We start from the raw sequence: 14,962 nt of genomic DNA, 5'->3' as shown, positions 1-14,962 counted from the left end.
ACACCGAACCGTCCAAAGGAGCGAACTACCAAAACCTTTGCTTTTATAGAGATGATTACAATTGTTGATGATCAGTTAACCAAGATGTTTGATTCTCAGCATGTTTTGACAGGACAGCATAGAGCCCTGTAAATCAATCATTTTCACATGACTGTAAACCTAAATGTTTTAAAGACAACCTTTCACAAATTCTACATAGTTTATATATTTTTCCAAAATGCCTACACTGGAAGGGAGAGTAAAAAGGCAGAGAGGGGAAAGACAGTATGATTTACATATGGATAATGTGTACATTTTTTACACTCTGTTTCTGAGAATGTTTTCATAGTGTTGCACTCAGGATCATTCCTACCACTCATCTTCTCAGTGATTCAATTACTGTAACCCTGTGTGACACTGATTTAATTGCCGAGAATTTAGCTCCAGCAATAAAAAATTATTACTGGAATCACCGTAGCATATTTGTTTGCTCTCTAGGTGCAGTTTCTGTCTAGGTTTGGGCTATTGCCAACCTTTGTCCTAGATTAACATTATACTGGTAACTCCCTAAGGTGGTCTGGGATCACCATGCTAATCACTCTTAATAATAGATGAGAGCAATTACCATTAAAGGTTATTAAGTCGAAATAATACCCTCAGAATTTAGCTTTGCAAAACAATCCTAATCACATAGTTTTGTGGATTTGCAATATTACAGTTCTTTTTGGTATTACCCACAACATCCTTAAAAGAGGGTAAAAGAGGGCGGTAATGCTCTTACTAAAGTAGATATTAGCACGCACTGTTACAAAGGTCACAGTGCGTGCCAGTATATTGAGCTGCGTCCTCTATTATTAATTGTCTGGCGGGATAACAGCGAAGGGTTCAGCAGGATCAAAAAGAAGAAGGTTAAAACACAGCCAATATGAGAGTGAAGAAAAAGGCAAATGTGCATTCAAATGTGTGCTATTCAAATCCCTCTTGGGTGAGCTTACAGACTTTGACTCAGATATTTGAATTTGTGAAGGAAACAAAGGTTCCAAGAAAGTCTCTAGGGACCTGTGTGTAGCAAACTGTTGCTATAACGATAACATTTACAACTTTACTTTCATTATAGTTCTCTAGGCATTGGGATTCTAAATTAGCCATATACATAAATGCTGGCCCATTGCAATGGAAAAGAGACGCTTCATGAGGAGAATGCTCCTCATAGATAAGTAGTGTTTTTAAAACTGTCAATGCAAAAGTTGCACTTTTAAAACCTGCTTAATCATTGAAAAAAATATATTTGTAAGGGGACTCAAAGGAGAAGGAAAAAGTGGGGAACATCCAAAAGCACCTTTACTCTCTGGACATTTTGCAATTAGACTGAGGTTCGCCAGCAGATCAACGCTAGGATAATCCTGGGACTGGATAGCGTGGCTACTAGTATATGGACCTAAACAAGGAGAGGTAAGAACCAATAGGAGTCAGGCTGACAAATGAGTGTGTCAATGTGAGTTACAGGGAAGCAAGACAAGAAGGAAAAGAAGGAGGAGATGGCAGAACAGGAGATACAGAAGAGAGGGGGAACGAAGCTGCGCAGACAACATGCTGGAGAAGAATAGGGAGGAGGGGTGGCTTGTGGTTGGTGCACTGGTTTGTGACGTCAGCAGCTTGTTGGATTGAGGAGCTGTGTCCTGCTGATTTTAATCCTAACTCATTAGGGAACCAAGAGCAAGTGCCTGAGCAAGCCCTCTGGGGAAACAGAGAAAGTGACAAGAGAAGCAAGGACTTCCATCAAGGGAGATAAGTGGAGCTACTTCACAGCTTGAGAGACAGAAGAGGAGAGAAATCAAGTATTTTACTTGTTACTGCTCAGTCTCATGCCTGAGTTTCTTCATTTCTCATTACTCTGTCTGTCCTAACCTTCTCCACACGCAATCTGTAACGTGCGTCCTGTCCAAGCATGTCTACAAACGGAATTAACAAAGCTTTGAAGCTGCAGTTTGGCCTCATCAACTATGAGAACCGCTACCTGACGGCTGAGGCTTTTGGATTCAAGGTAAACGCCTCGGCTACTAGCATGAAGAAGAAACAGATCTGGACCTTAGAGCAGGATGAGCAAGATGGGCAAGTAGTCTTCCTCCGCAGCCACCTGGGACGCTATCTGGCCTCTGATAAAGATGGTAAGATCATATGTGGGGCAGAGATGCGTGATCCTGAATGCCGTTTTCTTATCGTGCCCCAAGCTGACGGACGCTGGGCTCTGCAATCAGAACCTTTTCAACGTTACTTTGGAGGCTCGGCAGACTATTTGTCCTGCTTTGCCCAAATCATTGGGGAACAAGAGCTGTGGGCCGTCCATTTGGCTTTACATCCACAGGCCAGCCTTCTCAGTGTGGCACGTAAGCGCTATGCTCATCTCTCTGCTTCAGATGGAGAGATATCTGTGGACAGCAACATTCCCTGGGGAGTGGACTCCCTCGTCACCTTGGTATACCTCGATGGCAAGTACAGCCTGAAGACCTGTGACAGCCGTTTCCTCAGCAACGACGGCAAACTTGTGAAGGAGAATACCAATGCAACTAGCTTCACTCTAGAGCTAAAATCTGGCAAGCTGGCCTTTAAGGACTGTGACGGGAAATACCTGGCCCCGGTGGGACCCACAGGAACGTTGCGGTCAGGCCGATGCTCCAAGCCTGGAAAAGACGAGCTGTTCGATCTGGAAGAGAGTCATCCACAAGTAGTTTTTCAAGCTGCAAATAAAAGATTTGTTTCAGTCAAGCAAGGTAATTTGGATCCAATGCAGTGTAATACAAATAAGTATGTTCTTCGTGTCATTACAGCTCTGCTTTTTTAAATGATGAACGGAAGGCTATACTTACAGTATACTATTCTTAACTGAGTATCAGATTCAAAATCATTAAAGAGGGGATAGCTTTAATGAGCGACAGTCTGAGAGGGTAAACAATTCGATTTAAGCATTTGCAAAGACATAAAATCTTTAGGTAAACATTCATGCATTAATTGTAACAAGCAGACACCAAAAAGAGCATAAACATGTGAGATAAACAGCTAGAATAACTACACGCCAAAGGAAAGAACAAGTTCTATTTCTGATTATATGCAATAATATTTTTATCCAAGTACATTTGATTTCTGATAAGTAGTCTCTTTGCAGCATTATGCCTCTCTTTAAATCAGCAGGGACTTTGCAAAGTAATTCAAGAACTGAGCTATAATGGCTACGTTGATTGTTTTCTAGGTGTAGCTATTGGGGTTATCTGAGAGTTCAGCCAAAGCAAAACAGTTCAAACCAGCAGAATTGAGGTCATGACTTGTCTTCTGAGTAGAACATTGCCTCTGTCTATGATAATGAACTTCACATGGTCTAGGTTTACAAAAATACATCTTTATAGCTATATTGTAGTAACCAGAAAAAAAGCAATGAGTTATCTTTTATCAGTTAGGAATATAAAGCTCTGCCACTTTTGCCTGGATGTTGGAATGGTTGATGGCAACTGTGAAGGCAGTTGCAGTAATGGGCTTTGTCATTTCCACTGTGTCCATTGAAGATTAAGTAGTGTGCAAATGACTCCAGGAGAGATCTGTGCCCCAGTGGTGTCAATTACCATCAATGGACTTTAAGCCTTACAGCTACACGCTCTTTACCTTTTACCTTTCTCCACATTATGTGGATCTATAGTTAACTACTGTGACAGTGAGGTGTTAGCAGCTATAGCCAGGCCTTAGCAGACAGCTCAAGCACATGATCTTCTTTCAGGTTGGTTGATGTGATCTGCTCTGCCCAGTAATATTATGCAGATGAAGCAGGACAAGGAGAAGATAGTTTTTTCTTCTTCCAAGTTTTTCTCAAGCTTTAAGAGTCAATTAAAACAATAATTCAAACAACTATCACTGTAGGACAACTCTGTTGTTAAATTACCTCTATAGTGAAAAGTGGGAAGGGGATTCTCAGACTAATGTTGGGCTGCAGACATTATGCAAGAATAATATTCTGCATTAAAAGAGATTACTATGAGGGAAATCTTTCAGCAATCTGACAGTTCATCTACATAACAGAAGGTTAAGACTAATTTTCGCCAGTACTGGTTTGCCTTGTGGCAGCTCCACGTTTCTTTAAGGAACAAGGCTCTGAAAGCTGCTTACTGGACCCTGCCGTGCAGATTTGCATTTCACCACTCAGGGAATTACAGCAAGCGAATGAACAGGAAGGGTGGAGGGGTGACTGAGGGGGATTAGGGTTGTAACGGGATTAAGAGAGAGGTTAAAGGATATTTCTGTGGCATCTAATTTGAACTACAGCAGACACAGTTCAGTTATACCTGTCTGTGTTACCACCAGAGTTTATGTGACATGCGGATTAGGGGCTGAAACAATAGACTCACTGCAAGTGAGGCGCCTGTGGTTAGAGAACAGGAGAAAAACAGGTCACGTGAGATGAGGTCATGAAATTTGTTTAAGAAAGCAAATGCTGGATATTGGCTGAATAGCTGCAGTGCCGGGAAACTGATTTCTTAGTCAAACCGTATTGAGACCTTAGGGTCTGAAAGACTGATAGATGGATTATATGGTTTACTGGTAGGGAAGAAAGGCAAAAGCATGCAACTTACCTTAGAAATTCAACAAATGCAAATCTTAAAAATTCTGCAGTGGCAGGGGTACCCGGACCTGGGATATAGAGTATGTTTGGGGAGTGTGAATGTGTGTACAGTGTCTATTTGTGTCTGTCTCCATGTCGGGTGAGTGCTGAGTATTTATTTATGTATATGGGGGTGGGCATGCACGTTTGCGTCTGCGTGCGCCTGTTCGTCTGTGTCTATATGTCAGCTTGGGTCTTAGACTCTACCTCTCTGGGAACATCTCAGGCTCTCCGAGGTATGGAGGCCTATCTCCCCTCACCACACTCCCTGCCAGTGGCTGATGCCCTCAGACGTTGGTGTGTTGGTGGTTCTTGGTGTCTGGGGCTGGGTGCTCATGTATGTGCCGACTCACTCCTGGTGGCCGATTGGCGGGGCCTGGCACCTGTGGCCCAGCTGGGCCCCTTCCGGAGGGTGGGGTGCCCTCAGGCCTCTGGGCCTGAGGCCCGGTCCTCTCTGGCACAGCTGGCTGCCGGCAGAGCCTGCAGGCACATCACTGCAACCCCCTCTGGCCTCTGCTCCGTGGCTACTGGGTGACCTCTCGTTTGGGGCTCTACATCTTTCTTGGCTGCTACCTCAAAGCACATTGTGCGCTGTCAATCTTGCATACTGCACAATAACATGTAATACTTAGTATGTACTGTTATCTACTGTTAGCTAGTTTATTGTGATGGTGTTGTATTTATTATGTTGCTCTTTTTTGTTTGTTTTCCCTTCTGTGTTTTCTTATCTCCATACAGGTGATCCAGGTGTTTTGTTTGTTTTTCTTTTTTTTTTCTTCCCCCCTTTCTCACCATCTCTTCTCCCCTCTATTTTTCTTTGTCTCTCTTTCTTTCATTCTTTCTCCCTGTCCTATCCCCCAGTCATGTCTGTCCCCTCTGTAACAACCGAAAATCAAATCAAATAAATACATAATTATAATAAAGGTCAATCAAATGGACCAATATGGCAAGGCCATGATGATCCAATTGGTAAAGTGAATCCGCTTGGCATGTTTCTTGGCCTGCAGACAACAATTCTGATGGCTAAAGATCCAAACGGGACAGGGAAAAAATTAATTAAAAAAAATAATTCTGCAGTGTACCTATTACTCAAAACCAAAAGACTACAAGGCACATAAGATTCATACTTGAGACTTGTTGTGAGTGTAACATTTAGAATAGGGTAAATGCAAATGTAATATTCATTTTAGCAAATATTATTCAACTTGTCCTGTTATCACACATACCTTGGTTAGCAGAGCTGATATATAACAGACTAGAGCAAGCTGGAGTCTTGAAGCAGATGGTAGCATGCACTGGAGTCAACAGCAACAGAAACACTTTTGTTGCTAAAACCTTTGGAGCAACTAAAACGATTGTGGATTACCGTTATGCACAAACAATCTGTTTGGCAATGCTGTAGCTTGAGTATCTATCACTCAATAAAAAGCAAAGGGCATTCCGACCAGTAAACCATATAAACCAATAAAAAAAATGATAATAAAAAATCCATTTAACCAAGACACACTTATCAATGTTATCTCTTCCTCCCTTTATTACTAGGAGTGAGTATTTCAGCCAATCAGGACGTGGAGACAGACATGGAGACCTTTCAGATGGAGATAGATAAGGAAAGCAAAAAGTCTATGTTCAGAACCAATGGCGGATCCTACTGGACATTAGTGACTCATGGAGAGATCCAATCCACTGCCACAGAGGTGTAAGTAGCTATTAAAGCTGTGCAGGAGCTATGTATAACCTGTATACTAATGTGAAGAAACAATAAACAGTATCCATGTTACGCTAGACACGTCTTTGCACTGTGTGCTGCAGACATATCTACTGAAATTAGCATGCTAACTACACTGTTTCATCCAATTAAATCATAGCCTCACAGGCCACTGTGAGGTGCTATCGCTTCAAGTTTAACAAACTAGTCTATACATAAGATGGAACATGTGACTTGATATATACGCCTCTCAGTAATTTTAGAACATATGAAGTCTGATTAATGACAATCTGTTCTTTTTGAGTAGTATGGTGTGAAGTCTGCTGTAACTGGCTGGGGTTGAGTGGAGGAAAAAAGGATACAGAAACACAGTTGTTGTGCAAGTCACAACTAAAGTGTGTTCTTCGAGTTACTAAATTCAAGAGTTCTCAAGTGTGCACTTTGTGTGTTTAAGAATTGAATTTAACTCTAAAATGTTACCATTCCTGATGAGTTGTTATTTTAATTAGATTGGGTTTGTTCACAATTGTAACTTAGTTGTAGACACAGGTTATCCTCCCACTGGTTTGGTTGTTAGTGCAGTTGTTATTATTGGTATTATCAATCCAAACTGTTGCCTTTTATAAATCCTGACCAAGTGGTTTTTGTCCTTAAATCTAAGCACATGAAAATCACAGTTAACGGTGAAACTTAACTGCTCCAAGGAAGATTTGCCTCTAGTTGTGGAAAACACTCCAGTGTGTCATTTCAGAACTTCTTGTGGTTTTCAAAAGGCATTTCATAGGTAATCAATGTCGAAATCCTGGTAAGTCTATATCTCACGTCTGATTCTCCTTCTGCCTGTCTATGTCTTTACCCAGTGAGGTCAACACAATGTTTGATATTGAATGGAGGGGACAAAGAGTAGCGCTCAAAGCAAGCAATGGAAAGTATGTGTGTACAAAGAAGAACGGGCAGCTCTCCGCAGTCAGCGATACAGTGGGTACGTGCCTTTAAGCAAGATGCTGGAGAGTCAGCTGTGTCTGTTTGAAATTCCCACCACGTATTTATCCTTCGTTTCAGCTGATGATGAGTTGCTCCTGATGAAACTCATCAACCGCCCTATGCTGATCCTTCGTGGAGAAAATGGCTTTGTGTGTCACCACAAGAACTCCAACACTCTAGATGCGAATCGATCAGTCTATGACATCTTCACACTGATTTTCAACGACGGCGCCTACAATATAAAAAGTCAGTGTGTCCACAACATATTACATTTTAATGAGTACACTTGCATTTTGTTGCCATGTAATAGCTATTAATTGTATTATTAATGGATGTGTATTCTTCTGTAGGTGTGAATGGAAAGTTCTGGTATGTCTCTAGCAGTGGCCTGGTGTGCTCAGATGGAGAAAAGTCAGAGAATTTTTTCCTTGAGTTCCTGGAGCATGGACGTGTCGCCATCAAGGGCTCCAATGACAAGTACCTTCGTGGAGACCAGGGAGGCACACTTATGTGTGATGGCAAATCTGTCGATGCATCTTCTCTCTGGGAGTACTGATTCCCTTCAATGTGGGTCTTCAGTGATGGCCTATAATGCAAGGGCAGGATGTGCTTTTACCAGGTCATATGAAGCAGACTGACTGGAAAATATTTTCCTGCCTTTTTTGTTTTGTTTTGTTTTCCTTTTTTTTTTTTGGCTTGATTTTTTTCTTTTGAAATTGGGAAGAAGTGAACACTTTAGAAAGATATGTTTCTTTGATGTTTTGTCTTTCAAAAATGCCAACATCAAACGACACATACTGTGTGAAAAATGTGTCATTTTTTGTAATTTCACAAATGGGGAGACAAGAGATGTTATCACGGTTCTTTCAGTCAGGCTTTGTTCAATATGCAAACTTATATCTTTGAGGACAGCCATACCAACCGGTCACAACACAGGGTGTTACTGCCAAGAATGTAAGCACCTCTCACTGTTTGTTGTTACTTTGACAGATTTTCTGCTTAACCTACCCAGAGAGTTTGTTAATAGATAGCAACAAAAATCATCTTCTGTTGAAGCTGAAGTTTAATAGGTTACATCTCCAAAAGTTTAAAAAAAAAAAAACACAGATAGTGACAAGTCAGTGTCATTATCCCTGGATCCTTAGGCTTAATTAAAAAAAACATTTACCTATGTATAGAAACACATTTGGTTTGGTTTATGTACAGTGCTATACAGCTAGCATTGTCCATGTTTATGAAAGCCTGACTTGTAAAACCTCTCGGCATTTGCGTAGAGCTTTTAAATGATTTCGAGTTAGGCTCTGACTTTAACACATTCATCAAGAATAGTTCATTGATTGAATCATTCTAATGAAAGGTGATGCACCACTGACTTTAAAAACAGCACATAGTTGGTACCACTATCGCTTTCATTTGTCTTAATGAAACATTTATTGACTTTATTTTTAAAAAATGATAGACCTTAAAATAAGTGGACAGGCTGAAAATGGAAATGCAAAGAACACCAAAACCAGGCTCACTGCAAACATTGAGACATATACAATATGTGCTACACAAAGAAGAAGTTCAGACATCTTTAGGAATAAAGAATGTCGGCAGAAAAATTATTTATGATTTATTCACATCAGGGAATAGTGAGAAAGAAGTCGGAGGAGATTTAAAGTATCGGATGGATCTTTCTAATGTATCTGATGTAAACTCAGAAGTGCTTCTCTGGTGATCTGCCTAGGGGCCTTAATCTACACTGCACTGTATATCCAGTTATGTCCTGTTTTCATGTTGAGAGGCTGGTAGCCACATAAGAAAATATAATGGATTTTGACAACAGATGTTTTTGAAAAACACTGCAAAGATTGATTTCCAGGATGCTTGTTTTCCATCCATTTGCTCAAACTTAGATGAGAATATTTAATCATCTAGAGTAAAGGTGCATGCACTTTGCTTGCCTAGTGGTTGCTGGTTAGACCCAGCTCCTGCAAACTCCTTCAGAAATCTTTATAGTTGTTGGAAAACATGTTGTTCCACCTTTGCGTCCAGTCATTGTGTATAGAAAGGCCAGCAACACCCCACTGAAACCGATTGATCTTCTTAATTAACTTTGGATACAACAGCAAGTTAGTACGTTTAATAAATCAGTAGAATCTTCCTAAAACCTACCTACCCGGTGCTGCTTATGAAGCACTAATAATTGGCTTGAAGTTGACCCTTAGCTGCAAAATCCTTTTCTTTTTTTGGGAAACTCTTCATATTATGACTAAAATCTCTCACAGGACTCACTAAAATGATTACAACAAATCGCTAAGGGTACAAGCTGCCCAGAGTTAATTAGAACAGATGTTGTTGTGCACTAAAGAGGACAACCAAAAAATGTAAACAATTAATTCTGTAGATTTTTGTTGGATATTTCCCAGAAGGTAATAAAATCTACCATAGTTTCAGCAGAATGTCTAAACGAGTGGTTTTGTGTTGTGTGCAATCTGGATTAGTTTTAGTTATAAAAAAGTTTGGTTACCTATACATCCTGTAACAGCTCTATAGAGAACCTCTGGCCATATTTTAGAATGTATCTAATATATGTATATATAGACATCGTTTTACGATCTTTGCTTTATGATGATGATTTTTGACAAATGTTGACAATAAAAACTTATAATATCACTGTTGTCTTTGAGATTTACAGCTGTGGGTCAGGCTTAGAGGACGTGTGTGAAATTTTTGTGAGCTGATCATCAGTTGGCGTAGAGCTGAGTCCTAATCCTAATGGTAAAAATCTGCCACATCATTGTAATGTATCAGAAGCCAACATTATGCCATCTGACTTTTATGACTACTAATTCATTGTGCGGGGAACTCCAACAAAGAAGTGTGGTGAGCTGTGATTAAAACGTGAAATGACTTCAGTTTAACATTTACCATCAGTGATGATTTCAGATCTGCTTCCAGTAGCATGAAGTAGAGGGATAACCAGTGCCGCTGGCACTGTCAATATTTGTTACATCTGGAAGCCCAGATGTTGCAGTGATGCCAGCTGCCTGTGTCTGATTGTTAGGGCTAAATAATATTTCAGCAAATATTACTTTCAAATGAAAAGCGTTACAGTTTAAATACAGTTGTATTAAGTTTGCTAATTGCTATACTTAATTTACGTGCAATATCTCCTTGATCCTGCCGTAATAAGTCATTTTTCTAATAAGAAGAGGATTTTCCCATTCACCACACTGGATGGCACTGTGTACCTCACTTAGTCCTTTCTATGCAGCAATAATCAGTGAAAATACCATATCCTGCTGCAACAAGCACAAACACCTGGTAGTAAAACAGCACTCTGACATGACCTTCATTAATCATTTTAAGAAACACGGGTTTTAGAGTGGGCTCAGCTGGCATTTACAGATCATTCTCAAGAAAAAGGCGTGTTTTCGCCACAGCCACATTTTCAGGTTACTAGTTGCCATCCTTCTGTCATCTCTTAGCGATTTCAAATATTTATGGTCCACAGCAAAATAATTTTTTCCTGAGAATTTCAGTTCTCTCCTGGTCTGACTCGAGGAAGAAAATTGCACAGACAGAAACGGCACCGAGAAACACACAAAGGCAAACACACATACAGCCGCATCTCTACAAAGCATATTAACTGTGCACTGTGTCTGACATTTCAGTGAAAGTGCCAAAGATCTCTGAAAGCATTTGCAAGGAAAATTTTAAGTAACACTGAAACTAAAAGAAAGGCTTTCACAACAATTGTGTTTGTTCTAGATGCGTGTCGGTGTTCTGGAGGAAAGAAACGGCAACACTACGGTAAACTTATTTGTGCTAGATTACCACGCGCTTGGCTTGCTTCTTTTTTTAATTAGATCTGCTAGAGTATCTCAAAAGTATACACCTTAGACAAGAAAACAAAGTGGTCGTTTTAAGCAGATGGTCGAGACTCTCTAAGCCTTTATGCAAATGAAGTTTAAAGAAAGTTCAGCTAATTCCTTGGATTGGCAGCAGCTTTCCAGTAGAACACACACAACACGCAAATACACGCAGTGGCTTTAGGGCAGACACGCTGTGCAGCTGAATGTCTTTTTGTTTCTTTGAATTGGATGTCATCTTGGAGGGGAAGAGGTCAGAGATGACCGGTGTTGAGGGTTTAAATGTGAGGGTTACAAATTCAGACACACAGATTCAGTAAAAGGACTAGATGTTACAATCCCTGACAATGCATGGCTTTAAATGGAGAAAATCTTGAGGGATGGCTGTTATGAGGAAAAGCAGCCCAGAAACATTACCAGCGGCACATATCGTTATCGTTGTGTGCCTCAACTTTTGTTCTTTTACCAAAACTAATCTGCCATTTTTCCTTGGCTAGGTTTAGGGATTAGAGATCTGATAAAAATTATTATACTGAAATTTGGGACACATCGTCAGTAGTGGACCTTGGATTCATTGTGTGTTTCGGCCATTTGTCACTGGACACCCTCATCCAAGGAGGCCCTGCCAGGGTTGATCAGGCCCTGGAGTGTGTCACTGGTTTATGTTAAAATTGTTATTTCTCTTCTTCTTTCTGCTGTTTAGTTTTCTACAGTTTATTCTATCTATTCACTGCAACTGAGAAATACTTACCTCTTTAACATTTATGGAGCCTCATTTCTTCAAAGGGACAGAAAAGGTGATAGAGAGAAGTAAGACAAGTAAGTAAGATAAGATAGGAGAGAGCAGAGAGGAGAGCCGAAAGGGGGGCGCCCGATCTGGCTTCCCACACCTCCCCATCGGATCGGGCTATACGAATGTGTACAGTGTACAAATGTATTCTTAATGGACCAGTTTCACTTTCTATAACATTGTTGCTTGCAGTGCAAAGTTACGAGATAACAGTTGCTTGTCATAATAATCCACCATGAAGCAAAACACAGTTTATCCGTCATTATGAATGGACCGATTTCACTTTTGCTATAAAGCCATAAAACAAAGACATTCTATAAGCATCTTAGAGCCAGTAAGCCCAACTCCAATCAATGGAAAAGCTTCAAAGAGGAAAAGGTGGAAAGGAGCCCTGTGACCTTAAGCTGAAAGGCTGACAGAGGCAAGCTAAATAAAAGACAGTTTTAACACAGACCCTACAAAAACTAGACCGAGCAAATTTAAGGCAAAGACAAGAAACAAACACATAAACTATTGGATATTCATTTAAATAAATAAAAATGTCATTAAAACCAGAATCAATGCTATTTAGCCTGAAACAGAAAAAGCTGAGCGTCAGATTATTGGATTATTAGGATACCAGAAACTGAAAACAACTTGAAGAACTGAGAAGGATAAGAGTGTCAACAACCTTAAATTGAGAGTGGTAAACACAAAAGACCTGGCAGGGTCAGTTCTCAGAACAACAAGAGAGACAGACAAGATCTAAGGCAGAGAAAGAGAAAGAGGCAGAGGGCATATTGGTTTATTTGTGAAGAGAGAAGAAACTGGACAGGAGAAAGAGGGGCTTCTCTTATTAAAAACAAGGAGGTGTGAATTTTTCTGCTTACCTTTTGAAGCTCTGTTGCTACATTACACTGCCCTCGAAGTCTTTACAGTCGATTACATGTGGTTTAGTCAATTTCACAAACGCTGTTTTTATGAATCTGTAAAGACAGATTAGCAATAGCAGGCTTAAAATATGCACGACAGCAGCCCAAAATCATTCGACTGGGCATCTGTGATTTTCTGTTGGGTTGTATCAAAGCTTATATAGCAAGGCATGCATACCAAAATAAAAGCTATAGGAACAATTTCTGCAAGTTGAAAATGAAACACAGTTGTCCACAGTTGTGAAATGGAATGGAGTACATCAGGAAAAGAGCATAAAGAATATTTGAAATGGTTGTTATAAAAGTGAAAACATGATTTGCTCTTACTCTGCACTCAACACAGAGCAATTTTTGTTCTTCTGGATGAAAATACTTCAGTCATTTAGTAGTGGTGTTGTACTACTTAACCCTTGTATGGTGTTCGGGTCTGTGAGACCCGTGTTCAGTTTTTTTCAAAAGAAAAATTAAACAATGAATTATTTTTTCACGTGTAAATGTGTTGTGTCTTTCCACTCACTCCACTTGATTATAACTGATTTATTTATAACATTTTATATAAAAGAAAAACGAGAAGCACATTAATTCATAAATGTGATCTAACAAAGGTAAAGGGAAAAAATTAACCATGTTTGCTGTTCATATGTCTTGTAATTGGGATGAAGTAAACATCTGTTGAGTAATTTAACATAAAATTGTTTGATAGTGTTAATTTGGAAAGCCAAAACTCTAGCGGGTCCACCAGACCCATGAACACTGGCTGTGTAACAAAAATACGAACACCACACAAGGGTTAAATGAAACATGAAGAGTTTCACCTAGAATATTCTGTCGGTGGATGTTTGTTCATTTTAAAACAAAAGTTTATTTTTTTTCAAATTAAAACTCTTAATAGCTTCTCGAAATAAGTGCTTGCAGAGGTTTTGAGCAAATAACTGACAAGTCTCCAGAATAAGAGGCCAACCTGTGCGCGACTGTGTCAACCGCTGCTCAAGACTCCTTCAAATGATTGCATAATTACTGAGTCTCAGGAACTCTGACACATCATGACATTTCATTCCCGCTTTTCACCCAGGATGGCATTTGCATTATTCTCAGGAAAAGAACTAAAAAAGTTATCTTAGGTTTACAGGTGCACATGAGGTCTCTGTGTTCTGTTTGTTTGGAAATGCATTTGTAAAGTACTTTAGCAAAATATCTTCAACCCAGTACAAAGCATGTGCAGAGCAGCCCTGCTTGAACAGTGCGTGCAGCGTGCCTGGACTTGGAAGTTTTAAGAGATGCCAGGGATCAAAGTTGACTTATTGATCAGTTCTGGAGTAAGGCTAGGCTACAAGTATGGACAACCTTTTTTTTTTTATTCCACCCAGTAAAGACTCAGACATTGTGCAAAAAAGTGGTGCAGCAAATAAAAACAATAGTTAAAAGAAGAAGGGAACAAAAGTCAATAAATCAGGTTAAACACAAACTAGTTGGAATGTCAATTAAATGGAATTTCACTTTTAAAAAATATATTTATATTTAAGACAAATTAGCTCATTAGGAGTGTTCTCCAACAAAAACCCATCCTATAACAGAAATGACAATATTTCTCTAATTAAAGTCCACCCACTCAATAATAATCGTGATGAGTGAAAAATCTATTAAAGATAGATTTGGCGTGTCGCAGAGAGCTCAGCTGCCTTAAACACAATTGATGTATTAGTTTTTTAATAAAGACGCTGACATTGATTTTTATTTGTGGCTCACGCAGAAATTTGTCTGTGTGCTCTGGGCTAAACGCATAACTAAAATTAATTCTGTTTCACTGCATAGTGTTTTTTTATTGAGATGTACCCTTCTGACTCCCCTACACTGTAAAAACGATAACTAGCAATTGTTGATTTCACTAAAGTTTTTAAATTAAACTGACTTAGAAATAAAACTTTCCATTTACAACCTAAAAAAGCTTGTCTACCCAACAAATTTCTTTCATTGTTGTCCTAACTAAGATTTTCTAGACAGCATAACAAAGATTATCAACTTTTGAGCAGAGTTTCTGAGTCAAGTTGGGAACCAGTGGGAAACCCCGTAGATGACTGGCACATGTGG

The 14,962-nt window shown here is 39.6% G+C and overlaps 1 protein-coding gene across 1 annotated transcript; it reads left to right on the top strand.

Annotated features, from left to right (window-relative positions):
• Window positions 1-1,666: 1,666 nt before the first annotated feature.
• fscn2a (fascin actin-bundling protein 2a, retinal) lies at window positions 1,667-9,760 on the top strand. Its single transcript, XM_085271303.1, has 5 exons — window positions 1,667-2,750; window positions 6,167-6,323; window positions 7,193-7,314; window positions 7,395-7,562; window positions 7,667-9,760. The coding sequence occupies exons 1-5, from the start codon at window positions 1,928-1,930 to the stop codon at window positions 7,870-7,872; spliced, it is 1,476 nt and encodes a 491-aa protein (XP_085127429.1). The 5' UTR covers window positions 1,667-1,927; the 3' UTR covers window positions 7,873-9,760.
• Window positions 9,761-14,962: the final 5,202 nt, after the last annotated feature.

This window comes from Mchenga conophoros, linkage group LG4 (assembly GCF_057382185.1).
Source record: "Mchenga conophoros isolate Kocher_MC1m ecotype Shallow Benthic linkage group LG4, M_conophoros_male_GT1.1, whole genome shotgun sequence".
NCBI classification, from domain to species: Eukaryota; Metazoa; Chordata; class Actinopteri; order Cichliformes; family Cichlidae; genus Mchenga; species Mchenga conophoros.
The sequence above is the reverse complement of the archived record's forward strand: the minus strand, read 5'-3'. Positions and strand labels throughout refer to the sequence as shown.